At 41.1% G+C, this 27,359-nt stretch overlaps 1 protein-coding gene across 1 annotated transcript in view; it reads right to left on the bottom strand.

Moving 5' to 3' along the window:
* Nucleotides 1-27,359, bottom strand: part of LOC112493789 — a 56,206-nt gene that overhangs the window by 20,825 nt on the left and 8,022 nt on the right. The window contains exons 2-3 of the mRNA XM_025080953.1: nucleotides 23,782-23,887; nucleotides 16,861-16,988 (exon numbers count right to left, since the gene is read on the bottom strand). Of these exons, the coding sequence (XP_024936721.1) occupies nucleotides 16,861-16,988; nucleotides 23,782-23,887 (234 nt within the window). The remainder of the gene's footprint in view (nucleotides 1-16,860; nucleotides 16,989-23,781; nucleotides 23,888-27,359) is intronic.

The raw sequence follows: 27,359 nt of genomic DNA on the forward strand, positions 1-27,359 counted from the left end.
ACTTTGACCACGTGCATCGTCTAAATCCATGCTATATTTTGCTACGGTACTCTCGTAGAAATGTATGTACGTAGGGTTCCCGGATGAGCCCATGGGACTTTTATAGGGGCGCATTGTGACGTTATAGGTACAGAATAGTTTAAAGATTAGCTTGTGGCTTATATTCTTCTGCGGCCCTTTTCAATTTCAATGACTGTCGCTCTAACCGCGCTTTTAATGATGTGTCCTGACAATACGTCGGGATTCGAAAGTACCACTCTGAATGGGTTCCTGATTGGGCGGTTTCGCGCGATTCGTAACGCCGGACAATGGACTATGTAACTTGATAAATGCCATTTGATGGCTCTCGATTTGCGCGCTTGGTATGTTTCTCTTCAGGGCAAGAATGCATTGGAGAGCACGCTGAAATTACATCATTGACAAGTTTCCTCTTGCTTATCAAGACTTTATCTTATTACCGCCTGATCCATATGTAAAATTAATTTTGAAATCGATTCATATTTTATGACTAAATAATCCATTTTTATTTCTCTTGATCTACCACGTAGATAAGTCCCTTTGGGCATTAGCATTTCAAACACAGATGGCCTTTAGATCTATGCAAACCGTACCATACGCGTAGAAATTTTTTGTTTATATTTTTCTTTTAATTGGTGCACCTTGCCTTACCGGTACTACGGCACTGTGCGTGGCATAACAATTTGTTTCGTTAAACGGACGAATTTCAACTATTGATAATTACAGGGTAATACCTGATATGGTTAGGGTGTTAAAACGATACTATACTCCAATTCATTTAATACATTATATCGTGCACATTTAATTTATAGAGTTAAATAAATACTATGATCTATGATCACCATCATAATCCTTCATAATCATAAATCCTTCCGTTGCACATAATTCTAATGTGTTTTTTTTCAACTTTTGTAGCCTATCCCTTATTTTGTGCACATTCGAGTAAATTAGAGAGAAGGATCTGTTTCATATTGTTTGTATATCGCAGCAGCCTTGGTATCCCTCTATGCTGAATAGGAATAGGTACGCCGTATCCTAGCTCTCGCACTGCGAAATATAATACAATAGCACATTGTGCGCCAAGTTTTGTGTGGAAACAGCTTTACGAGGCATCGGATAAGCAAGCGAAACATAGCATAACAGACGGAATTTTGGAAACGAGATAGCTTTGTGTGCTGTTAGGATATTTATTTAGAGCGCGAATGAACTGTTATAAAAGGAATAGCTATTTTAGTGTAGCTGGAGCCACAAGAAACGACAAACGTTATGTGAATTGTATGAAAATTTTACTTTTCCTCCAAGGAGAAATAAAACAATGTCGTATGAAGAAGTACAACTGACTTTACCGTTCATCGAATAGTCGTACCTTGAAATTCCGTCAGATATACTTTTCCGAGAGGATATAAATGAAACTATGCAATTTTCTCTCCACGATTAAAATTTCGATTTTTATCACACACCAATTTTCTTTTCGTATTTCACAATAATTTTTTTACACGTCACGCTTATACCTGTAGCCACGAGGTGACTGACCTGAAATTGCATCCACCCACGTAGCCCGTTTATGCGTCCAATTCACAGCCAGCTGGTACGTGACCAGTTAGACCAATGCTCGAATATTCGGTGAATTTTCAATTTTTTACTATAAATTCAGACAATTCTAGAAATCGTTCAATTCCATAATCAATCTCGTAATTCAATCCAAATTGAAACCATTCACTTTATTAAAAAATTACGTCGACTGCAATTATGGTTATAACCATAGAGACTGAGAAAACACTTTTTTGTTTTCACAACTAACCAGAAAATACAATTTTACTAAGATCACAGCTAATGATTCAGTAAATCGGATCCATGGAATTGATATACCCAAGATAAGGTATTTATACAGTAATCTGATACGACGGTACCCTACATGTGCGAAAAGAAAGGACTGGTGCGCGTTTCCATGTGCTTAGGGCACGTTCCGCCCTGCACAGCTGCCACTACAAAAACAGTTGACATCTGTAAATCCTACCCGCTATAGTTTACTACCCCGTACTGTATCTTCCATACTTCACCTACCCCTATGCAATTCTTTCCTATACATACACATAACCGGTCACACGTGCCCATAGAGAGTTTCGTATATGTAAGTTTCGGGTATATAATACATGGTGAAAAGATCCCTTGTTCAGCATTTGGTCCACATATTTCGCACTCGTTTGCGTATTTCTAAAATAACGAGACGGAACGCAAACTTTCATACCTCGTAGAATTGGTATCGTTTTCAACCCTAAAACGATAAAATCCTCGTTCGGATTCGACAAACTGAAAAATATTGAAATCTCACGTGGAAAACAATATACGAAGACAGGCTGAAAGGAACGTATGATGGAAAATTGTATGATGGACGATTATATACTATATACACAGATATACTACCCCTTTTCTTATCGGATAACCAAAAGAAGATGACTTGGTTGTACGATGGGATAAAGTAAGATAATTAAATAGAATAGAGCAAGTGTAGAGTTCCCGTGTCAAACACTGATCTTTCTTTGACATTTGATGCGACTGGGACATCAATGGCTCCCAGGTTACGCAATTTGAGATTTAATTAGAGCTAATCCCTCCACTAACGGACGATTCTCAAGGTCAGTTATAATACGGATCAGGACTGCCATGAGAATTAGTATCACGTGGATCTGTCAGCTAATATCATCTACTTGCAGGTCTTCTGAAAATTGAGAATGTCACTTGGGGATGAGAGATTCTCTGAAGGTCCATTGATAAATTACAGCATCTATTTACAGTGTATACATGTGTATCGAAGTGGTCCTCCTTTCATCCTCAAGGGGTTGAAATAGTCTACTTCGCCGATCCCTTATAGAAAACGGATCCCATCGCTTACTTTAAATTACACGGGATACCGGAATCTTGCTGGTTCTGGACCAAGAAGATATAAAAGATAGAAGCGAGGGATGCTGCGATCCCAAACTTGCTGACGATTCGTGCGAAGATAGGAAGAATAAGAAAAGGAATATATCTCTCAGTGGTGCCACCTACATCCTACGGAATGGAATAGTATCTCACCGTTATTTGTCATGGCGCAACGCGTTACATGGAAAGCGGCCCTACTCTATTTGTCCAGAAAATCTGAACCAGATGTCGCAAGAATACGATACCCCGATTTGTCAGGGTTGTTCGGAAATGTCCACGATATTGGGGTCCGATCGGGTTCACGTAGACGATTTCGGATTGTTTCGAAAATATCAATAAAACTCAAATACTAAATTAACCACCCTGAATAAAAACTAAAAAATTACTATTTTCTATTTTATCGAACTTTTACCCTTATTCGATAAAAATCATTATTTCGTTCAATAAAAAATCTTTCCCAATCCTTAAGGCTGCGCTACTCTTATGAGGCACGTATTACACGTACTACCCTTCGAGTTACCAGTATACGACAATGTTGTATAGTATCGTTGTCAGACTCACCCAGCCAGCCGTCCAGCCAGCCAGCCAACTTGCCAGTAGTAACAGTGGCAAAAAGCAGAAGCACACATGCCGACGGGGGGGCCCCATACACGTCAGAAGCAGAGAGCCGCAAAAAGTGTCTGTGGCATCGCGACGGCCAAGAGCTGAAGCGTCGCACTGACCAATGGCACGACTTTTCCGCGTGTCCCAAAGACCAAAACTACGATTCATCCGGCGTCAGCGATTTCTCCTTGCGATTGGCAATATTCCGGGGTAATGGCTCGTGCTGCGTCCCACGGGAATTTAGGAATGTAGGTCGATGGCGAAGAACCGTGGCATGCCTCAATGATCATTGATATACCAAAAGACGATACCAACACGTACGTTGGTATCGTGTGACATGGTTTTTGATCGATTCTATTCAGAATCGACATACCTATGGCGTCACTCCATGGACTTGGCTAATTAAAATACCTTGATGCTGTTAATTTTTTTTCCTAATCAAACCCAATGATTCTTTAGGATTTTCGTACTACCAGCTATAATTAATTGCAGATCAGACTTGAATTAGCATGCTCGCCTAAGTTTGATTTCGACCGAACCTTCTCTCGAGTTATTACGTTTTCTAGAAGCGTTGCGGCAAATCCAATGGTCCTCGAGTTCATTATAGGACTGGGAGCGAAACACGAGGAAGTACGGAGGCCAAAGTTAACAGAAGGTCCTGTAAAAGGACAAACAGTGTCGTGCGAAATCCTTCGATTCGTAAGGCTGCTCACGTAGATAGCTGTGATTCTCAATTAACAGGAACAACCGGAGCGACTAGTGCGACACGTACTAAAGCGAAAATAAAAAGTCAACAGACCGCGAGCGGCGTTCGGCCGCTACTCTTCCGCTATATACGATGCACCTACTCCTATTGACCTTAGGAAATGCCAAGAAAGGAAAAAATTTAACTACCCACGCTTCTTACGCCATGCTTGACATTTTACCGAGTTGCCTTTGCGGATTGCACACTGGAATGGACAGCAGCGGATATACAGAAATAGCGGGATATTTTCTACCATGTAGGGAGGCATCCGGTTAGGAATATACGTATTTCCGGATAATACCAAGAGTCTAGGATTTCTTGGAAAAATACACAACTTTCATTTATATAATCCGTAAAAAAAGAAACGACGTCTACCACAGTACCCAGCATGCGTACATCTCATACCGTATAAGATACATTATTAATTCTCAATGAAAACCTAGTGATCTACTGTAATCAAAAAATACACCTAATACGGGACAATGAGGGCTCAGTTATTGCTTGCCCCGTACACCCCAAACGGAACCTCGTACCATCTTCAAATGACAGGATAATTGGCTCGTTTGGCTGAAACAAGCTGAATTTCACTGTGTCAAAGCGTGCAACGTGAACATATGTTTTCAGGAACACGTGCGTCGTTCCTATAGGCGCGTTATATGCATCAGCTAAAAATTTACGGTTCCCCAGCGCAACTGTGCGAGGGGATCGATAAAACTGTTAGATTACGTCTTCATACGTTTGTCCTTGACGGCAGGCCACGTTACGATTTCATATCTGAAATACAGAAGCGAAAAGCACATTCGAAGACGCATCTAGTACAGCAAGCAATGACGTCTAGAAAGTCGTAAGTTTATCATCTAACACATATATTACACCTGTTGAATGCCAGAATATAAATATTACAGAAGTATCGTTCGCTGTTCTAATACTTTGGATACTGAGCAAAGAGGTGTTCTCGCAGCAGTACATAGGAGTTAGCAAGCATCGATTGTTTCCGTCAAACAGGGAGTTGGGAGTTAATTCTCTTCACATATTTACCATTGAATTAATCAAACCGCACAAAAGCAGTCGCATCGCGAGTATTTCACCGCTAGGGTATATTTCTGTTGAGTTTCCGGTTATTTACAGAGGGAAGTTTGCAATTGTTTGGCCAGTCGGTCCATTTCCGGTTTACCTCCCCTGCGGCCCTGCTCTGTCGTCCTTTAGCTATAGGTTAGTACTAGGTCAGCACCAGACTGTAGGTACCACCATCATCGGCTAACTCCTCTCCATAGAGCCCTACCCCCCTATCCCCTACCCCCCCCCGTGGTATTTCCTACAATACCTCCTCACCACCTCGCTATGACCATCCCCTTGCAATCCCGTATCCCGGACAACTCCATCCTACCCACCCACGTCCAATTTATTTCCGATAGAGGCAATTACTATCCGTGCAACTTCCAACGTGTTCATTAAAAGGTTTTAATGATCCGTTCCATCGCGCATATGATACATATTATACGAAATGAACTTTGACTGCTCAGCAACAAGCCGGATTATTATCGTTCGCTGATGCACGTCCTGAAAATTTGTTTCTCTTTCATTTTAAATTTGTTACTCTTTCGTTTCTTCATTTTGGTGTAATTTTTTATTTTTTACAATTACTACTATAGGAACTTTTAAAATATTTAACGTATAGTGATACAGACGTAATTTTAATGGTGACAATTAATTTTACACTGAACATTCTATTTACTTGTTTAATTTTTTAAAGCGTTATTAACACTAGTCTTATGTTCTTAGACTATTATATAGAACTAAAGAGATAGCCTTCAACGTGGCTATTAGCTTTCGATATAGAAAATACTTAAACCTACTGAGTCTTACGTGAAAACTTGTAAAGGCTTCTAGGCAATTGAAGCGAGGCATACTTTGTGGTTCGCGTGCTCGAAATTTCAAACGAACGAATATTTTGCGATAAATTAATTTCATCAAGATCAATAAAGTTTGCCTTGCGGATAGACCTGCAGCGTTGGCCAACTATTTTCTCATTACAACCAAGAGCTAAGTATACATACATATTCGTTAAAGAGACCTATCAGCTTCATTCCCTAAAACGTGCAAAAGGGCAATTCTAATTCAAATCCCACTGCTATTCAATTTTGAACATACCCGATTTAAGTTAGTATATACTATGCATCCACTATAAGCCTGACTACCATTTCAATGAAATTCATCCAAGAAAACACGTTCAGACTAATGATACTCAAAATACTATTTTCAGCAGTTGCTGTATGGTATCCCATGGCAAATGTGGCCTCCCATGTAAACCACTTTATTACGAAGCATACACCAGATCCGCATACCCATATGTATATGCGCCATAAGGATCATGAGTATGTATGTACTTATGCATGTATACCTTCAGCAGCATCTGGCATCGTCACGTCAGAATCCCTCCAGACAGAAACGAAAGACGGGCATCGCTCGAGTGCGAAAATGCATTCCGAAGGAACGCAACGATGACAGGATTAAATAGTGACGAATGCTGGACATGTGCCTCTGTGGACACAGTATAGGAAAAGTGTTAAGGGCGCATCTTCACGGTGGTAACTTCTGCCGAGTGACTTGATAGAAACATATGCACGGAGATGGATGACGCGATGACTATTCGTTTCCATAGGACTTGTAGAATTCTTAAACCTTTTTTTTATATGACCTTTCTATACATACGTACATTATTACATAGGTAAAGCAATATCTTGGTATATTTTCTTCATGTTCAGCATAAAAATATAGCTTTGCGTAAGATTTTTCAAAAGACTATACAATTTCGTATATGATTACTAATATCGGAATTGTACATAAAATGTATATATATATATATATATATATATATTGAATTATGAAACAGACAGATTGTCTGATAGATTGCCGAGCAATTGGAGACCGGAAGTACCGGTCTGTCCGTACGAAACTGTCCGTCAATGTCAGTATACGCAGTGTGTGTATACATTGAAGAGATGTTATCGCCATTCGTTTGGACGAGCGTATAAATAAAAATCGGAACGGAAATGACCGATAATGATTTCGTTTTCGTGGACGCGAGGCGTAACGGTGCGTTACCGATGTATTCAGGAACTTGAATTTCGCGGGATGCCGCCCACTTTGTAGATGCTTTGACAAGCCAATATATTGTCGCCACTATCAATCCCGAATCAACCGGTGATTGACATTGAATGGCTGATTAATTTAACGTATCCGGTTTTTGACAGAATTGATTCCGAAAGGTTATCGGTTTTTTGATAAAACAATTTCGGTTCAATGCTAGCCATTAATTATGATACCAGCGATTACACACAAATGCAGTGTAAAATGCCGATACTATTTTTGATCTTGATTACGTATTACTTAAAAAAAAAACAATTATATCTAAAAAAAATTTGATGAAAAAATTCTTATCGTCCGCATGTCGTACAGTAATATTTCTTTACGCATAACACATTCATTATAAGACTGATCTTTAATGATAACACATTTATACGTATACATATAACATACTCATTCGCATAGAAGAAAAATGAATATTTCAAGTAAAGATCAGCCAAGACCAACCATATGTAAGGGGATATAATAACATCGCAAATAAACGTAAAATGCAAAATATATTACGTGCCATTACTACAGCAATTCATAGTGCATGATGTGCATTGCTTCATTACGAATAGCTTACGCCCTACATAAATACAGGCTGGTAACGTAATGCCATGATAAAATTATAGGCATTATTATAATTACCCATAATGCTCGTACCTACATGAGTCAGAATGCATAGACGAGCAACCACGTGTTCTGCTCTACGAACGTTTAGGTACAGTCCGACGTTTTCGTCGAAAGTTGCGATGGCCAAGCGTGACTGAACATTTTGAAGCGTCATTATCGTTACACTGTAATTGCCTCTGTGGAAGCTGGCCAATGAGAAGAAGCTCAATAATTCGAATATCATTCAAATGAATCATCTTGATTCTCGAACAAAGATCTACTTCGCACACTCTCTGTTACTTGGATCAGCGTCTACGTTCTGGTAGCAGCATCCACATGGACCGACGTACTCGACATTAAGAAAGAAAAAAGAATTAGGATCATAAGCTAAGCTATTACTTATTCGTGAACGTGATCCTTCTTAATCTCCAGGATTTTACTCATAGACATAACATAATTAGAAGCATAGAACCTACCCGAATATACCCTGCTATATGGTAGAGCATTAACTTTAACATATGGGTTCCGTAGGGCGGGTTGCTTTGAGCCGAGGATGCTCTGAAAATTATATATGTATATACACTTCGTAATGATCTCCGATTACGTATTATCGCAGTTGTGATAATCTATGATGTAAGACGTAATGTAAGTATCCAACTGGAATATAATACTGTATGAGTTTTCACGATTTGAAAAGCGATAAGTATATGGTACGATTTCGTGAGAGAATTATTGAGTTTTCAATGAAATACTGTTGAGTCGTACGAATATACATAAATGTATTTTGTCGAACGATCTGCAGTTGTCATTTAAATGACGAACGCAGAAGTGACTGGCATGAAAGCTCTCATTTACGTTGCTGAATATAAAACGGGCAAGCGGTACGAATTTAACGATTTGATAATAGTACAGCGTAAGGCATTATCCGTACCGCCAGTACCGTCACCGATGACGTCCATCAATGGGCACTGTCGGCATGAAAACGTGCGGAATAACATAGGCGCAACTCATCGGAAACGACACTCGGGCAATTTGCAGTAACCAGTGCTACGAAATTTCGATATAGCTCTCGAGCAGTGGCGTATAACGGGAAGCTTTAACTTGTAGTAACAAATTGATGCAATCAACCAGTCGTATCGGTGCAATGCGCGACGCAGTGTGACTGCAGTAGTTTAACATGATTGGTATGTGGTGTAGTCAGTAGTGCATGGACTACCTCGCGTTAACCGCGAACATGACCGACCTTGATATACCTAAGCCTCGATGCGACACTCACGTATTCGTGATTAAAGGATTTCACCTTTATCCTAGTGGCATGTACCGAGTGACAATTTACTATTCATGTATAAAAATTGTTAAAATTAATTTTCTATATATAGTTCAATATACGTATATGTATACGCAATATATATATGCAAAGTGAATAAAATACATAAAAACCAATAACAAGGGACATAGTAAACTTTACTGTGGTATAAGAATACGTGTAAGAGCAGCTGCCAGATTTCCTTTTTCTTAAACGTTTTAGGAGAGACAAACCATTCGAGCGGTTTCCTTTTCGTGGTAAAGGGCCGTAAAGGCTGTTCCCTAAGTCGCTTGGTATCTGTGCTGTGGATATGACTTTAGCCGTTCGCGAACCTGGAACTTTGCATAAGCAAAGCCATCGCGGGACAAATACACGAAGCGCCGTCTATTCCGTTTTCGAATCCGTGCGAAGCGCGCGGCATCGTTCGCTAAAACAACAAGCGTACGTGATACAAAGAAAGCCGCGCACTGCGTGGGCCCCATCGTCGAGCATCGTATCTTCTGTTTTCTCACCGAGTTTTTGCCGTGGAGGTCTTTTTAACGTCGCGACGGCACCGACGTGGATGACGCTCAACATGAAGCTCGGCAGCTTCGACTCTCCTCCATTTCACTATGTCCTTTTTTTGCGTGTTCCTCGTTCTTTCTTTATGGTGAAACGAGATATCTTCAAGGGGGAGGGGGTAGTACGCGTACGTGTATACCGACCGCCGTCTGGTCTAAATAGGCCTTTGTGATTGATATACCCAATCCTATGAAGTCCCCTATTATTCCAAGTCCCCGGAGCTCTACCATTTGGGCCCGTTAAACGGCTAATTGATGTGTATTATCGATGCCTGTACTACGGTAAAGCCCGTGTAATCTGATTTGACGTGGGAAGAGGGTCTCTCTCCCTTTCCGGTCTTTGCTCCTCTATTCTCGCTGAGACGAGGACTCGCTGTGCAGAGCCAGGACACGTATCCACTCAGTCGCGATAAATATTTCTGAGAGCCCTAGGAAATTCCTGGTGCGCGTCCTGAGCAGGCTGTCACATAGTACGTGTAAGTTATAAGATAACTCTATAGTGAAAAGGCGTACCAAGATACGTACGCGTATGTATATATGGTGAGGTTGATGAATTTGATGAAAAGTAAAGAAGGTATATTTCATTTTGGTTAAGGTTTACGAGGCTCGTTACCATCTCGCGGACGAACGGCCGTATAATCGAAAACTGGCCGGAACGTGTAAAGACGATACAGACACACGGAGTCGACACGTTACGTAGATTATTAAGAAATAAAGAAGAGTGCAGACGGACACTACTGAACTGTTGCGTGACGTTAAGCAACGGACGCTCTTAGCCGCGATAAATCGTCCGGACATCACCGTAAAGCATCCTCAGATCTTCCTGGCGTTATCCCGTCCTTCGGCAAAGACCATTTCTCATCGAAGGAGATCAAATAATCGTGATAAAGAGGTATATAAAGTCAGCGGGGTCTACGTGAATGGGAGCGTTTGAAGTGGTCTCCGGGGTTTTTCATAGAGCAAGCCTGTTGACGGGGATGTTAAGGAACGGACAGACGGACTGGCTGGCAGACAGGCAGGCAACCGGTAAGCAATGTATAGTCGGGGAAGGCCCAAGAGGAATCCAAGTAATGGAGTGGCCGATGCACCGGCATGCAACGCGTGTAACGTCATTGCATACTGCGACAGCCACGCAGAGAGAGGTACGCATGGGTTGCGTGACCATTCCACCAGTAGTCCGTGACTCTGGTATGATCGACTGAATCGTATCGGATGTCAGTTTGAATAGTATGGGGAAGGTTATGGTAGTTGAATTTCTTAAAGCTCCAGCATAGACGGTTTAGTTTCGAAACAGGAAGCTTTTAAAGGTCTCGGTCATTGTGATTCTATGAGGATCCGAAGAATCTCGGCGAGATGGGATAAATAGAGTGACGGGGGAGTTGGCGGGTCGTTCTATGAAGCGTCAGTGGCGACGTTGGCTTTGAAATTATTTTTAGATTTCACACTGCTCGACGTCTCTCGTCTGGAGTCGGAAGTCCCGTGACGGATGGGAGCAATTGAGCGGCGCTCACGGTAAAAGCCGGGACCCCGTAGACATTCACTAAAATCTCAAATTTGTCTCCATCCAGCAAGGATCCTCAGCTCGGGGCTCGATAAAATACGAAAAGCTTTTAAGGTCTTTGCGGAAGTCGCAGGAGTACTGACCTTATTTTTAATTTCTAAATATAACTGCCGCTCGGGAAAAATGCATCGTTAGCGAGCAACCTCACTCCGATTGGCTCTTCTTTCTAAATTAACGGAGAACGTCAAAGCTTTTTCATCCCCGCCAGAGAGCTACGTAGCTTTGTCAATCCCACTTCCAACGTATCAATCTTCTTCGTGCGCCACGCACTAGCCTTTCATTACTTCCGTTTCCGCGCCTCATCAACAAGCCAGGATCTTTGGCTTCGATCGTTTAATTAACGTAATTCAACACGTAATTAGAAGAACTAAACAGATCTATCGTCGAACGCAACTCCCAGTCAATTTAAACAATCAATCACCACGATCCAAGAGTAAGATGGATATATACAATTTATTCATCCAATACTTAACGTTAACCTTCGGGATACCAAGAACAATCAGGATCTAAATATACATCATGTATCCCAATACACTCAACATCAACAGTTTCGACGATAGATCTTATACGTTAAACCGCATGTTTTTATTCGCGGAAAGCATACTCCGAGAATTGCCTCTTTTAGTGTACAATTAGAGGAAATTATCGAACCACTAATCGTTGTCACACTTGAACTTCCCAGCCATTCGAGGTGACCGTGAAGAGTTGAGGACGTGTAGCCGTTTACGAGGTACGGGTAATGGTGCGATACCTCTAACCTCCACCGCGTCTACACCCTGTACAACGTTCTCGCAAGCATAGCCAGGGCCGTAACGCGACACAGCATTACCTAGCATGCGATACCTACGACTGCTCTGCCATCGCAGTCCCTTTCAGTCCAGCCGTGTCCACCTCAGGGTCGTAAAGTGAGAGACCCCCTCCAGACTGCTGCCTTGCTGCTATTGTGTGTCACATTGTCTGCCAGTCGAGTTACACGTCTAGTTGGCTAGATTACGTTTTACTGCCAAGTAGCTCGACCACGTTGCTGCTTTGTGCAGCCGCTCATTTGCTCTGAACCGCTAGGGTCCCGACGCTGCCGAAGCTCAGAATGCTCGTCGTCTCGACCGCGTCGCCTATACCGATGTTCACCTCGAGAATAGCTATCCCTCCTGCCTCCGATACCAGGCAGCCGACGATAAGCGCGTTCGTTACGTTTTCATGCGAATCTCGTTTGCCGAATGAGCGTTCAGGGAAATTGGGAAACTCACTTTTCTTTTTAAGCCCGGAAAATTTGAATACTTCGTTATCTATACGTGAATACGTATCTGCACGATATTCATGGAAACCATTAGTCCAGAGTATTTATTTAAAATTTACAGTGCTTACGAATTCACACATTTCTTGCAATGGAATGAAGTGACGTATTACAAGGAGTTTACAAAATATATTCTTGAGTGTATTAATTGAGGTATATAATTCGACTGAATTTACAGTAATTATGCATCCTAACTAATGTATACGTTACGCGGCAGAATATTTTCATAATTGAATGCATCTGAATAAATAGGTAATTCACCTTCGACTCAGGTTCAAAGTTTTCATCCCGGTATTCAGTAAGATCCCCAATGCGCTTTTAGTCGCTTCCAACGTCGTGTAGACGTGCACGTGCGTTGATATTTGAAGAGGGAAGAAAGAGGAGCGTGTAGAGTGCAAGAAGGGAGGCGAAATGGAGAAAAAGGAGAAGGAAGATAAACGCAGAGTGGCTGGTGTGCGTGATGGTGCGTGTCATTGCAGCATACGTACTAGGTACTACGCATTACCCAATGGGAGAGGACGAGTGCGTCTGTCGTGTATTATTCTGGGGGTCCCCTTGGATCAACAAGGCTAAGTAGGGGAATCGGTCTGCGAGGAATTTCTTTTGATGCCGTTAATAGAATTTTCACATCGAGAGGACTCCATCTTCTGGGTCCTGTGTATACCCCTTGTGCTTGCTTTTGGTAGGAGCTCATTTTCTTTCGAGCATTTTTTTTCACCGCCCCTATCACTTCCCTCGATACTTACCGTCATCATCATCGTCACCGAGAGGCATTTGACTTTTCTTATATATTTTCTTCCCATTAACCCAAGATACTGATGAAGCCGCGTGTTTTCTCATTGCACGTAGATACTTATGGCGTCTCATGCCTTCGTGATGAGGATAAGGTACGAATACGCTGACAGGAGGACACGAAAGCATCGTAGACCGCGGTTGCCATGAGGAAATAACATATGCGTCGCATGCCTCCAGCCTGCTAAATGCATCAGCCGCTTGCGACCGAGATCTTTCCCAGCAAATCAGTCATCGATGCCTTCGTCTATGCACTTAGCAACCCCATCCTTGTAACGTTGTATCTCTTTTTGAAAAAGAAAAAAAAAACAACATCTCACTGAACGAATTAACGAAGACGAGTTTCCCTCGCTGATGAGAGTTACGGAGGTAACGTGCTGTTGAATTAAAAATCTCGGAGTAACGAAACACTTATTAATTCTGGAACTGCGAGAGAAATTTATCTGGTATTATGAAAAGGGTATTTGCATTTCCCGAAATAACACGAAGGTGTATCTCTGAATCGAATGCAATGAATATTTTCGTGTAATGAGGTAGAGTGGTAATTAAAAAAAAAATCTAAATGCAAATAAAGTATAGCGTAGATTCGTAGAAAAACAGCGACGGGCAAGATTGTAAATATTATATGGATTTTTCGATAATTTGTTTTCCGGGTAAAAAGCATTGTCTGATATGACGTCGTGACGAAGTGTCGCGGAACGACTTGAAATAAAATTTCCTGAGAAAAAATGGGGCCACGTAACTATACAATTTTGCTTATGAGTTTGTTCATGTGGGTGAGAAGTCTATACGCATAAATGGCGCATTGTATTCGGTATGCGCTCGCGAATGGCTTGTGTAGGTGCAGGAGCATTTCGCCTACTTCCCTCAACACTTGGGCCATTTAATAACAAGGCACGCTCGACGAATTATTTCGCCGACCCATTTGCGCGATATTATTCGGCACTTTTCAACGGTGGAAATTGTAACGTAACCTCAAATTGAACCAGTCAAATTCGCCGGTGGAGTTTCATGAATAAATTCACGGCTTTAATAAATCGTTTGTATGTTTATGCGCTGTTAAATTTTCACGGCTATTATACACGGTCATCAAGCGGCCAAGAATCTCACTAATATTGGCTAATGAACAATTTCTCACCTACTAAAATATCATAAGCACTTTGCGAATGGCGCTTTCGAAGAACTCGTTTGAATTTCACGCGGCGGACGTTGCGTTTATAAAAATAAAAAAAAAATTAAAATTTTATTAAAATTTCATAGTCAACGTTAGTTTCTTATTATGGTATAATATCGCCCCTGACGCATTGAACGTTACTTGTCGAAGTCAGGAAAAATTGGGTTTTCGTTAATTTACTAAAGTTTCAGCGGCGAAATCAGGAGATGCGGCTTGACGGTAGTTTCAACATGTACCGCCAAGCCGCGTCAATATTGACGAAGTCAAATTTTCGTACGAGGTGGCGATCCATCTATTAGGTTTCGAGAGGAAGAAGAGAGAGGAAAAAATAGTCCGGCAGGTCTATTAAACAATCGAAAGCCTAAATCAACAAGACGACCTAAAAACACATTAAAGATAAGCAAGCGAAATATGGGCCACCCACGACGTCATGGATGAGTGCCGCGGACCCACGGTAGTCTAATTTCAAAATGGCCCCAAACAGTTACCTCGTCGAAAATTCCCTTTTCCGGCGGTCTAGAAAAGAGGGACGAAAAAAGACGAAACGAATAGTAAAGCTTCCCCCACAGTGTCGATTTCATATGAAAATGAAAGGGAACAAAAAATTTCTTATCCGGGACACACTCGCCGGAAGATCTGCCAGGTTTTTCAGGTCGTCGCGCTCGTTCTCATTTCTACTATTTCATTACGTGCACTCGGTTGATTTCGCGTTGCGCAACAACCAAACGAGCTTAAGAATCTTTCGTTTTCCCGCAACCCGACGAATACGTGATGTCTCTTTCACGAGATGAGAAACCCTACTACCGTGCCTGCGGGTTTGTCAGTCAGGTTATACTTTTTCTTGCTTTTCCTCTCCTTTACGTTTTTCTTTTCTACCCTACACACTTCAACTTCTCCTTCTTCCTCGAGAGAGTAAATTCGATATTGCAGTGTAAACGTTGGCGACCCTGTTCCTTCGGCTAACTAGCGGCACACTAACCTCGCATAACGTCAACTTAAATCAACATTCAACTGGAAGGAGCTATGCTTCACGGACCTGTGAGCGTTAAACGTGTTTTAGAGCCTAAGATTTTTTCAAAAATCTTTCAAGTTTGAACAGTCAAGTGTGGACGCTGCTTTGCACCATGCTTATAAAAGAATTTCCTTGTTTTGTTCAGCCCTCGTTCAACGTCAAATTACGAAACAATCAAGTGGTCAATTGAGAAAGAATATTCAAGTATAACATAACATCTACAACTTCGTTCCAATCACCTGAAATAATCGTGACTTGACAACGTGAAAAAGAAAAAAAAAAACAGAATATTCCGTATAGATGGCGGCACTGCATCACATCTGATACAGATTAAACAGGAATGAAACCATATTTCCTAGCTTTATGGCCGCGAAAGAACGCTTCATTTCAGACCGGCAGCGGCGGTACTCGTGGACGAAACGTGTAATGGAAGATTTTGCGAAAGATTAACGATTTTCCAGAACCCGAGTATCATACGAATATTCATAGTAATGCGCATTACGCGTCACCGAGATAATACGAATGCTTTTATTCGGACAAACCACGAAAATCAAGCAGAACAGTTATGTACGACAGCGCGCTATAGGACTCGACTGATGTCACGAAGAGCTCGTAACATAGGTGAATTACGCGAAGAAACGTCACATAAGTAGAAAGCTATAATAGTTCGTCCTTTGTGGACAGACATAATAACGTCGTAATATATCGCTGTTAATTTTCAAAGTATCCAATGGCAGAAGCTTAGCTGTCGGACCGAGTGGATTATTCAAACGAAAATATTTTATATCGATTTTCAGCACTTAACACGGATGATCTCCACGGATTATCTTATGAAATACGTTATTATAAAATTTCAAAATATTTTTGAATGTCCTCTCGAGAAACAGGTATATGAACGGAACGAAGTTTGCTGGAAAATAATTTACGTAACTTTTAACTCAAGCTCACAATTTTCCATATACATTTTAAAATTTCGTCTTATAAAAAATTCATGACCCCTTCGTAGACCTATATTCAATTATTAATTCTGCGAATAATTATTGTTGTCAATATTAATTAATTTTTTATTCATTAAAATTACTGTACTCGACAAATACCCAGTCCCGTATAATTTTCATGAATAAAATCTTACCTTGTCACTCCAATGGGCCAAGTCCAAAAGAAAGTGAGCTAGCAGCATCCCCTCTCGTTTCAACTTTTGGCAGCCTGTACAGGCACGGTTTCTCGATCCGAGCTTGCCAGGATATCCTCGTTCTCCGCCTACAAAAGTACAGAGTGTATTTCACTTTTTCGTTTGGATCGGAGCCTACCCCAGCAGATACACCCAGATACGCATATACCTAAAGCGATGGGCTAACTGCAGCAATATCAGCGATAGTACACCGTATAGAACTATCCACCGGCAACACCGTCATAGGCATAGGTACCACAGCACCATTACTAGCCATCATTTTAATATGCATCGGTTTTCCGGTAGCGATTCCTTGGCACGGCCAACATTCGGCACCGTACCAATACCACAGCCCGACTAGAGATGTAAAACGCATTGAAGATAGACATACAGCACGCAACGTGGATACGTGTTATTTTAATACGAGACGCTGCATTGCGCTGGTAGTCGGCCGCGAGCGGTTCCGCCGTTAGCCAGTTTTATTTCATTTTATCTTGGCCGAGTGCAAATAGCAGTTTAGATTGGTAGGATCCCGTAGCGAGCGGGTAGTTAGTCATGTATGCAATGCCTGTCTGTCGGTTGGTTTGGCTGATGTTTCTGTAGCCGCGCGGTATATTCGTCGGCTGCCAACTTTTAACTTATAGGATATATGTTTTTGTACAGCTAGGAATCGTGCTCGCGCCCTAGTAATTGAAAAATATTACGTCGGCCTCCCGGTGCAAAAATTGCACGTGCCAGCGACGGCTTAAAACAACGTACAGGAGTTAAGAATAAAGAAGCCAACGGTACCGAGTCTTCTGGTTGGTACCAACGACGGAGAATAGATACGTGTTCAGAATGCGGTGGATGTCACGTTATTTCGAGTACACGCTCCTCCCGTAAATATCCGTGTCGAGTGTAGGTACTTCGGGATAGCGTCAAAGTTACATGGACGAGCTTGACGCTGAGGGGAGAGCGGTTGTATCGGTTGCTAAGGAATTGAAAAGTTAAGATCGGTGAGTCGTGTAGAACAGACAGCTGTCCTGGACGTGGATTATTAGAAAGGACGTAGATTCCGGGGTGAAGTTATTTCAAGTTGGTATCACATACTTTGTCTATGGCAGTATTTGGCGGTTGGTACTGGCTACTTTGGAGTAAATATAAGTAGCCAGGAAAAATTTGTTATACTTAAGTACTCGTTTCCCAGGGAAAAATGGCCTGGGAATGCACAAAGCGGATACACTTCGGGCGATCTCGTGCCATGGGAAAAGTTCTTCGGAATGGCCGAGCTGGGCGATTTTAAAAAGTTCCCGAGGTGCATGGAAAAGTTACAAATGGGCAATAAGCAGATTGGATTCAACGTTGGGCCAAGTATGAAAAAGCCCGAAGGCGCTTCTGGGAGTATAGCAATGGGAGCGCTTGCCAAATATGAACGGCTTTATGAAAAGTGAAGAAAAAATAAAAGAGGATTCGGTAGAAAAATAAGATACAGAATGATCGAACAGTAGTGTTACTTTTGACTGTGACTGCTTTTGCATATACCTACAACAGTATACATAGTTATACTGTCACAAGAAACATGAGTGTCGATCAGGCACATCTTGGACGTATCCCAAAAATAAAACTACCCCTTAAACAATCTATATCCAGTACTCACATTTCTTAAAAAAAAGAAGAGCTCAAACAATCCCATTTCGAAGGGATCGCCGTTTGCACTTTGAACGGCACGCGATGTACCCAATGGCATACGTATAGGTATTTGTATGTTTCCCAGAAAGTCGTGCGATACGTGTATCATGAATTCGTGGTCGCTTCCTTCGAGTGTTACAGGTATATATACCTATATACATAAGTGCCTTTAACAGAAAGTTCAAATGCGTGCGTTTGCGTGCGCTGTTATTTCAACGCGGCAGGTATAAGGCAAAGCACTTTGGCACATCGTGTAAGCTACCAACTTCTTCCTTCTTATTTCCGTGGCCTTGTTCGCCCTCACCCACTCCTTATTTGCCTTACTTAACGCGACTCGAAGTGCAATAAAATAATGCGTGAAGGCGTTGCCACTTTAAAAGGTATTCCAAGTTCAATGCAATCGCTGCCACCGAAGGACTCGACGAGATGGAAGAAAATGAGGATGACAAATTCCATTGCAGAGCTGAATATGCATAAACCATACATACACTGAACATGCCTATACCCACTACGTGACAGTTCGTGTGAACGTATGAAGATTTTGAAAAATTACTACAAATCTCAATACTACTGCCGAGTGCCATATAATTACGATACACCGAGTATATACGATAAAAGACTGAGCGATGAGTATATTCGTCATTAAAAATAACAGTCGTTATTTTCGTTCGATTACGTCATTCGGTTCGCCCCAATTATCATACAAGTTCTTACAGTTAATTAGCTCGTACAGTATAGACACCTGACGAGAAACTAATCGAAAAGTGAATGTTGAGTCACGAATCTAGTGTGAACTGAACAGCTGTTCTATTTTTTTGTCCTTATGTAAAAATATTGATCAAATATATAGTATTTTATCAAATATACATGTATTTTGTATGATAAAAGGTATAACGGTAGAAGTGGTCTGGAGAACTATTCCTTGGAGAGTTTTCGATCGAAGAACGATATTGACGGTTCGGTTATGTAATGCGAATGTCTTGAGCTGGTAACTGCTTGAATGAAGGAGAAAACCAATCCAAAACTAAACCAATAAAAAACTTCCATCTCGTACCGACCTCCGACCTCCGACTTCTCTTCCGATGCAGTCCAACCGGCCTCTCTTCGACGCTTCGCTTACTTTATCGACCATCAAACGATTCCAGTACTGATCTGCCCTCGAATCCGCGGGTTCTACTCTTATGCCACCTACCTACTAGGTACCTACTTACTTTAGACAATAAAGTTTCCTGTTTATATGTTGGTACTATTCGTTCTTGTTGATAGCGAACGACTGCGGGATATAATACCTAAATCACATTTTACCATATACTAGAGATAGATAGGGAATAGATACTTGTGGAAAAACATGTAATGGCTTAGTAACGTGTAATTAGATAAATGCAAGGAAAAAGGGTGTTTTATAATACTGAACAAAGATTGGTGACTTGAGGATTTCAGTGTACTGAGGAAAATTAGTAAATATTTTTCGTACGTTAATGGTAATTTGTGCTTGATAATATTGTTAGTCCGATATGGTACTCTTTTCCTGGATATAAGGATTCAAGAAGCTGCACGTACTGCGGCATTAATAGTGATACCATGGAGATTTTATGGGTCGTAGAAGAAATTAAATGGTGAATGAGAAAACAAGGTTATTTACATTGAGAACCGCTCTAATCGCGATTCTCATCTTTGCTGCATGCACGCGTATATATTTTCCAGGAGATAAGCAAACAACAGATTTTATTGGTTTCTTATGTGTTTAGTGATTTAATGGTCAATCGGTATACTTTATTCCCCAGCTATTCCCATCAAGACTTTGTTTCCAGCAGCTGCTACAGAAATCACATGCTTTATAAACCTGATCGATCGTCCGGCATTCCATTTGAGAATCCACCTTGTTTTTCTTCTACTCGAAGCCAAAGGCAATCGACCAAGTTGAAATAGTGAAAGGGCCACGAAAAAAAAATTATACCCCATAAAACACTTTAGCGTCGCGAAGGGCTTCTGGTACGATTACGGAATCCGGAAGTACGTAAGGAATGTATCGAAACTCGGTAGTTGTCATCGTAGTAGCGTTAACTGAACGGAGTTGAATTCTTTAACAGCAGGAGACGCCATTAACTTGACGATACACGGAAATTTCGTTCTTCAAATGTCACGTATCCATCAACGCCTAATACGTACATTGGACTACAGGTTCGTTCATCCGGATAGAACTGTTTGATGTGGGAATTTGATGATTCTCGATTTCTCAAAGGATTCTAATCCGATTCTGGCACCCACCACACGGTTGGACACTTCCGGCCAATCACCTTGTCGAGCACGTAGTTAAACTGGGGTTTACGTCCGCTGAAACTCTAGCCGTGTCTAGGATGTACATATAACATTTCGAAGGAAGGACAAAGTTCGCGGGGTTACTGATCTATGACGTTATTAGTCGCAACATGTGGCGACCCGTCGCGACCCGAAGGCGACATATTGAACTATCCCCTTTCCGAACTATATTGGACGGCGCATAACCGCCCTAAAACACGAAGCATTCGCCGAAATTAAATGAAACGTCACGTATATTCATTTCGTTAATTTACTTGTCGCAGAATCAGCGGCTCTTATTACTTCCGACCCAGAATCGACCGAATACAAGAAAGAAATCAACACCTTCTGGACTGTCGACTTCTGTCAATGATTTTGATAAAAAAAAAATTTCTAAATTCTTATTATTACATATGATTTTCCATCGTCCTAAGACACGAACGACAATATAAGTATTCACAGCTGATCGTATCAACCCAAAAATATTCTTTCGTCTAATTGACAATCAACTCCGAAATCCTTTATAATTCCATATACTGGCAATACGAGAAAAAGCCGCAGGAACAGAGACGAATGGCAGGTCAGAGTAAAGGCTTCCTCGTACGTGTTACTCGTATTTGAAGCTTACCGGTAACTCTATTTACGGACTGTTTTCTGAGAAAGTAACAAGCATCGTTCATGTATTTCGTATAACGTGACCCAGTGTAAACTCAGTGGCGGTGGTACGTCTTCCGGTCGGAGTGTCCCGTCGATCATTCTAAGTCCATGAAACCTTCGTGAAGCACAGCGGAGGACATTATCGCAAGCACTCTCATGTATCACTCTGGCAAGTCCGTGCTTACTACCTCCATCCAAAACTATCCATGCTTATATGCCACTCTATAGCTTAGACACACGTACTCACATATTCACGCGGAAAGTTTATGTCTTCGGGGTAATACGAAACCATTGCGCTTCCATTGCCCATCGATTTTACAAGCAACTTCCATCAGGTACCGTGTAAAGAGGCTCGATTACTATACGTTTCATCTATACATATAGATATAATTCAGCTTGCTTGTTATCGCAAATTACTTCGTATGCAATATTACACCGTTAATGACTTATGGTACTAGCATATATAACGTGGGAAAATGTATGTACCATTAAACGAAACCCCCGATAAGACTTTTACTAGTACTTTACTGTACCTGCGTAGTCGTGAATTTCCATAGTGGTGTTCCGAGAGGCCGCTTCTTTCAATACGGTGAAAACAATGTAAGGGATGCAGTTTCCGTTCTGACCCAGCGACATAGATTCGCTTTAGGTTTGACTGTCAGCTTGCCAATCCCTGTCGGCTGGTAGAAAATTGTAACAGTCAAATCCGAGGGGTCGCCGACTCCAGACGCAGGACTTTGTTTCGCAAAAGGCCAATATCGAATATATGTACCGAATATACTATCTCTTCCTTGCTTACAAGGAAATACACTACAGTCTCTACTTTCGGTAGTTCTATACGCTACATATGTTGCCCTATATGGGAAATACAGAAGATAGAGAATATGGTGTGCAATGTTGGGTCAGAGTGGAAGCTTCAACAAATATAACCCACATTTTTGTCTTGCTTTTCAGCTGCTGGTCAATATGCACTCTATTTATTTTGCGATGAAATATATACATATCTCTGAATATGTATATATGAATGGGATGAATCGTGCTGCCACCTATATGACTTCTGAACCGTTCACTAGCAGCAGAATGATAATACTGTGGAATTATTCTTTCAGACGCATACTTCATATCTCGAATGAAAATTTAGTACAGGAATCTTTTATCTGTGGAATTCTGATACGTTTGCTTCCCGGTGACGTAAGTGTAATTTCAGAAAGAAATCAAATGGATGAGATGGAATAGTATATCCCTTTCCCAGATATTTTACATACATATATTGCCAGTCTCTAGTCCCGCAGTGAATGTGCTCTGGAATAGAGCCAGGTGAACATTTAGGTTAAACAGAGCCCCTGGCGCAGCCATTCCTCGCGATCAAACGAACCGCCACAAAGTTTAATAAAAACCCGACCGTGGATTTTTGTTTGGAAATGTCAAACGGCTATCCCGCGTGAAATATAAAAATCTCATCCCTGGCCGTTCCAGATGCTTCCCGCGGAATTAACTTTTACGACGGGGAATTTTCCTTTTTCTTTTCCGTCTCCAGTCAGCCGCGCGTCAAGGGGTGGCTTCACTTGAATTAGATGGGTTTGAGAGTCCCAAAGGTATACACACATTTCAATGGAATAAAATGATACTTTTAGTGGAATTCGATAGATTTCAAGATTTTTAATTTTTTTTTTCGTAACCTAGATTTTTCAATGATCCAACATGGTGCTACTGTGCATATGCTGTTTATTGACCCCGTAAACGTATGATACGATAAAATGTCAATTTTTTGTCAACTGACAGCAACTGGATACTAAATTGACAGAATATTTAAAGAATACCAACCCTATGATACTCCAGTTTATGTCCCAACAGAATCCCTTACCAAGAATCATATCACATTTAAATATGAATGCCAGACCCACACCCGTGCCTCGACATTGTAAAGCCAACTATGGCGTGCTTAGATGGACACATTACTCCAGATTATATAGTAAATGGACACAAATTTATGTTACCGTAATACATAAATTTACTACTAAATGCTACGAGCTCTAGTAAATCTTTAAACCCGCCCTGTATTGCAGGGTAGGTATACATAACATGTCGGTGCAACTACTTTTCTACCTTTTTACCTATCAACCTTTATTAATACACGCTAGATATCTTCCTCTCATTTTCATGTACAATGTTCAAGGAAGTTACAGTGAAAACAAAGAGAATTTATATAATTAAATGGAGTACTAATTACGCAGAAGTGAATAATAATAAAACACTTACTGTTTACGTTGTCCTGGGTTGCACAGGTTGTTAAAATAGCTTGTCTCTTCGCGATTTCAAATGCTGGATTAATTCTTGAGAATAAACATGTCAACAGACAGTGCTTCTAGCGAACAGTGGCTCTCCTTCGTGTCTCTGCTCAGGACAGCCAACTTCGTCCCGACAAAAAGCCTACCGTTTCAGATGGCGCTGCGGTATGACAACGAAAGACCCTAGATTTGAATGGTCAACACATATTTTTCTATAATGCTTCCCATATTTTCATGTAGACAGAGTCCCAACGCACCAGCTTTCATTTTATCCTATAAATTCCAAAATTCACTGAAAATGGACATGTCATATTTTGACAAATAATAGGGTTACATTAAACTATGGTACTTTTACGCACTGATCGTATTGCACGTGGATAATTCAAGCGTGGGACATTTCATAAACATGGAAATGCGGTTTGTCTAGGAATCTATTGTGGCGCTCCTACAAAACCCAACCTAACATATTTATATTGTGTGGCTACGCTATAGAGGCATAAGAGTTCTACATACCTACATTATGTATGTATCCACAAGGGCCGCTGTTTGTACGACTCGCGTTCTCTATGACTACAAAATGAAAATCCCATATACCTAATGTCAGCTGTGTGTACCGGGCTGACTGCAAGTTTTGAATTATATTCTAAGGTCAACTGTAGGCATTGGTAAGTGATGATATAAGCGCAGTGATGGATCACTGAAAAAAATTAATCTTTTATCATTGATTATCAAAGGAACACAAACCTAGACTCGCAAAAGCCGTGCTTAACCATATGTAAATTCAATAGAGTCTCACCCGTTTTCTATATGGTTTTATATGTACATATAAGTAATGTAATGTAATATTCTATATTTAGTATAACTTTTTAGTGTTCCATATCCGTAGCATGTGTTATTTTAATAAAGGTCTTTTGGTTACTTTTATCAACACTAATACTACTGATAATCATGTCAAGCATTATAAAAAGTGTCGTTAAAATAATCGTCCCTGGAAACTGACGACTGTGTATGGGCAGCCGCAAAGCCACATCAAAACACCGCGTGCTCGTCTCGCGTCCACATGGTTTAATAAAACGTGTAATAATTCACGATGTGTGACAGTGGGTGCTGCTCAGCTCAGCACGCATTGTCCCAACATTTTGGTATACGAAGCGAGTGCGCGTCCAAAGCAATGTGGGCGTCCGTCCGGGAGTTAAACTGCTCGAAGGGCTCGGGTTACCTTTGTGCATCAGGTGATTCAAGGGGGCCAAGTGCCTGTACAAAGAGTTTCGTTACATTTTGAATCTTTGGAATTCGGATCCCTTGTGCTCCACCCGCGAGCGGTGGGACGCGTCCTACGGCTTGGTAATTTAGAGGCTTTTAGTGAATAGGAGAAAATTGGTGGTGGAGGAAGAATTTTTTTTGGGTGTGACCAATCACTTTCGTTTCTGATTTTATTATCTTTTTTGTCATTATTATGATTTATTCCGTTGCATTAATTTCACTATACTCAAGTATCTTGAGATTTTGCATATCGCAGTGTATCGTCAGACCCGACTTTTTTACTTTTTATTACACGGCACGTATTGCTAAATCATTAGGGAATCCGGTATTCTGAATATTCATATATTCAATGAGGATATAGAGTAGGTAGATAGGTCGGGTTATATCCAGAAACCTTATTCTCGAATTTTCTGGATTTGGTGGAATTTTTATCTGCACGACTTGCCGCTTTGCATGCGAAAGGATCTACCGGAGACTCGCTTAGTTCAGATCAACCAGTTCGTTCGAGATTACCGTAGCGAATGTTCGCTCGCCACTTATTTCACGCTCAGAGTTTTCAAGACTTTTATTTCACATTGAAAACTTGTCGGTCATTACGAATTTCCAATATGTCTTAAAAGTTTTCTACCGATGCTCTGGTGGCCGTCCGAACACCCTAAGGACACATGTGCCAGCAAAGACTGGTGTTCTCCGGAGATCACGCTTCTATCATAAATACAAGTATGGCTCCCCTTTTCTGTCACAACCCCCTGCAGCTGCATCCCTTACACATTCTAGAGCAGTTACCTACGCCTTGTCAAAGATATCGATAATACGACCTATATAGACTTTTACTTTTTTTTTTTACTAAAGCACAACGACATTTCATTCACGTACTACGACTTAAGAGTCACCCTGTATATAACATATATGTATATTGTTAACCGCGAAGTACATACTATATTAAAACATATGATATTCGCAATGATAGAAATGATGTATTGTGTTTACGTGAAACTGACTATCGCGAATAAAGTTTCGGTCACTGCGTATATACATTGCATCGGATTCGTAACTTTGCCGGAAAAATAAGACATTCATCACGTACTAACCGGAAAGCACGCTCACAGCTTCTCGCAACATGATTATCGTGCAGCCAACAGACTCTCCCAGTTACTCATGATAACATTGCAAGGAATGAAAGAAAAAAAATTAATCGAAAGTCACAAACGACGTTATCGCTATTTTTACTCCTAGACGTACCAATTTCAAAGCATAAAATTTCACGTATCTGCTTCTCTGCTGTTTATTCGTTCTCTCTGTCTTACCCATAGCAATGCATAGATATGCATACCACTATAAATAAGCAAAGATAACATTACATACCGTGTGAATTATACCCTGTGTATATTACCGTACAGAAGAGACGACCCTGGTAGAGAGATCCGACGCTCCGGTTGGCTACGCTCAAAACCGCTCATAATTCCCATCCGGACGGCAAATTGCGCGCGAATCTCTACGGGTTGCGGAGCGCGAAAACCGCTGCATTTACGAATGCGGTTTTTCCTAAAGTAATTCGCGCCACCAGGTCGTTTCGCTAATCTGCTTACAGGGTACGACAGCCTTTTGCGATCCCTGCGTCTCTTTCACTAGAGAAATACCGTCTAGGCGGGGCTACCCGGATTTACCTAAAGCTCTGGAATATCGCTGAGATACATATATCGATATTTATACAGAAAAATCGATAAACGTATCGAAAGCATACAAATTCCTTTTTATAAATTTACAAATCCTCATTACGAATTAGTAGGACAAAAATGGTGGAAATTATTGGGCAAAATTTGCGAATAATTTATTTCTTTAATACGTATGACCAAAACATGGCAGTGCTCATATAGCTCAAAGCAGTGAGACAGTTGAGAAGTTGAGTCGATGGTAGGTGGGGCTGGGTTATCAACGTGATATCAACGTACGTGTGGCACGCGATAATTGAAATAATAGTAAATAACCTCGTAATTATAGTCTACAAGCCGAGCATGCAGTCAACGTACGTGCATGAGAGTCTCCTGAGTATGTGACCATACACTGTAAGTATACGTGATTATGATTAAGTATAGTGGAGAAGAATACTTGTCCGCGAGCTATGATACTTCTGTATATATATATTTACTATAGGCACGTGGCAGGCCTGTGGCGATACTCGAGGAATTTTGCAACATGTGGTTCGAACATGAATCTTTGATGGCAGGTACGAGAGATCAATGCCCTTCGACGGACTGTCGATAAGTTTTATTTGTTATTTAAAAA

Source organism: Cephus cinctus, unplaced genomic scaffold (genome assembly GCF_000341935.2).
Source record: "Cephus cinctus unplaced genomic scaffold, Ccin1 Ccin1_scaffold0160, whole genome shotgun sequence".
Classification (NCBI taxonomy): Eukaryota; Metazoa; Arthropoda; class Insecta; order Hymenoptera; family Cephidae; genus Cephus; species Cephus cinctus.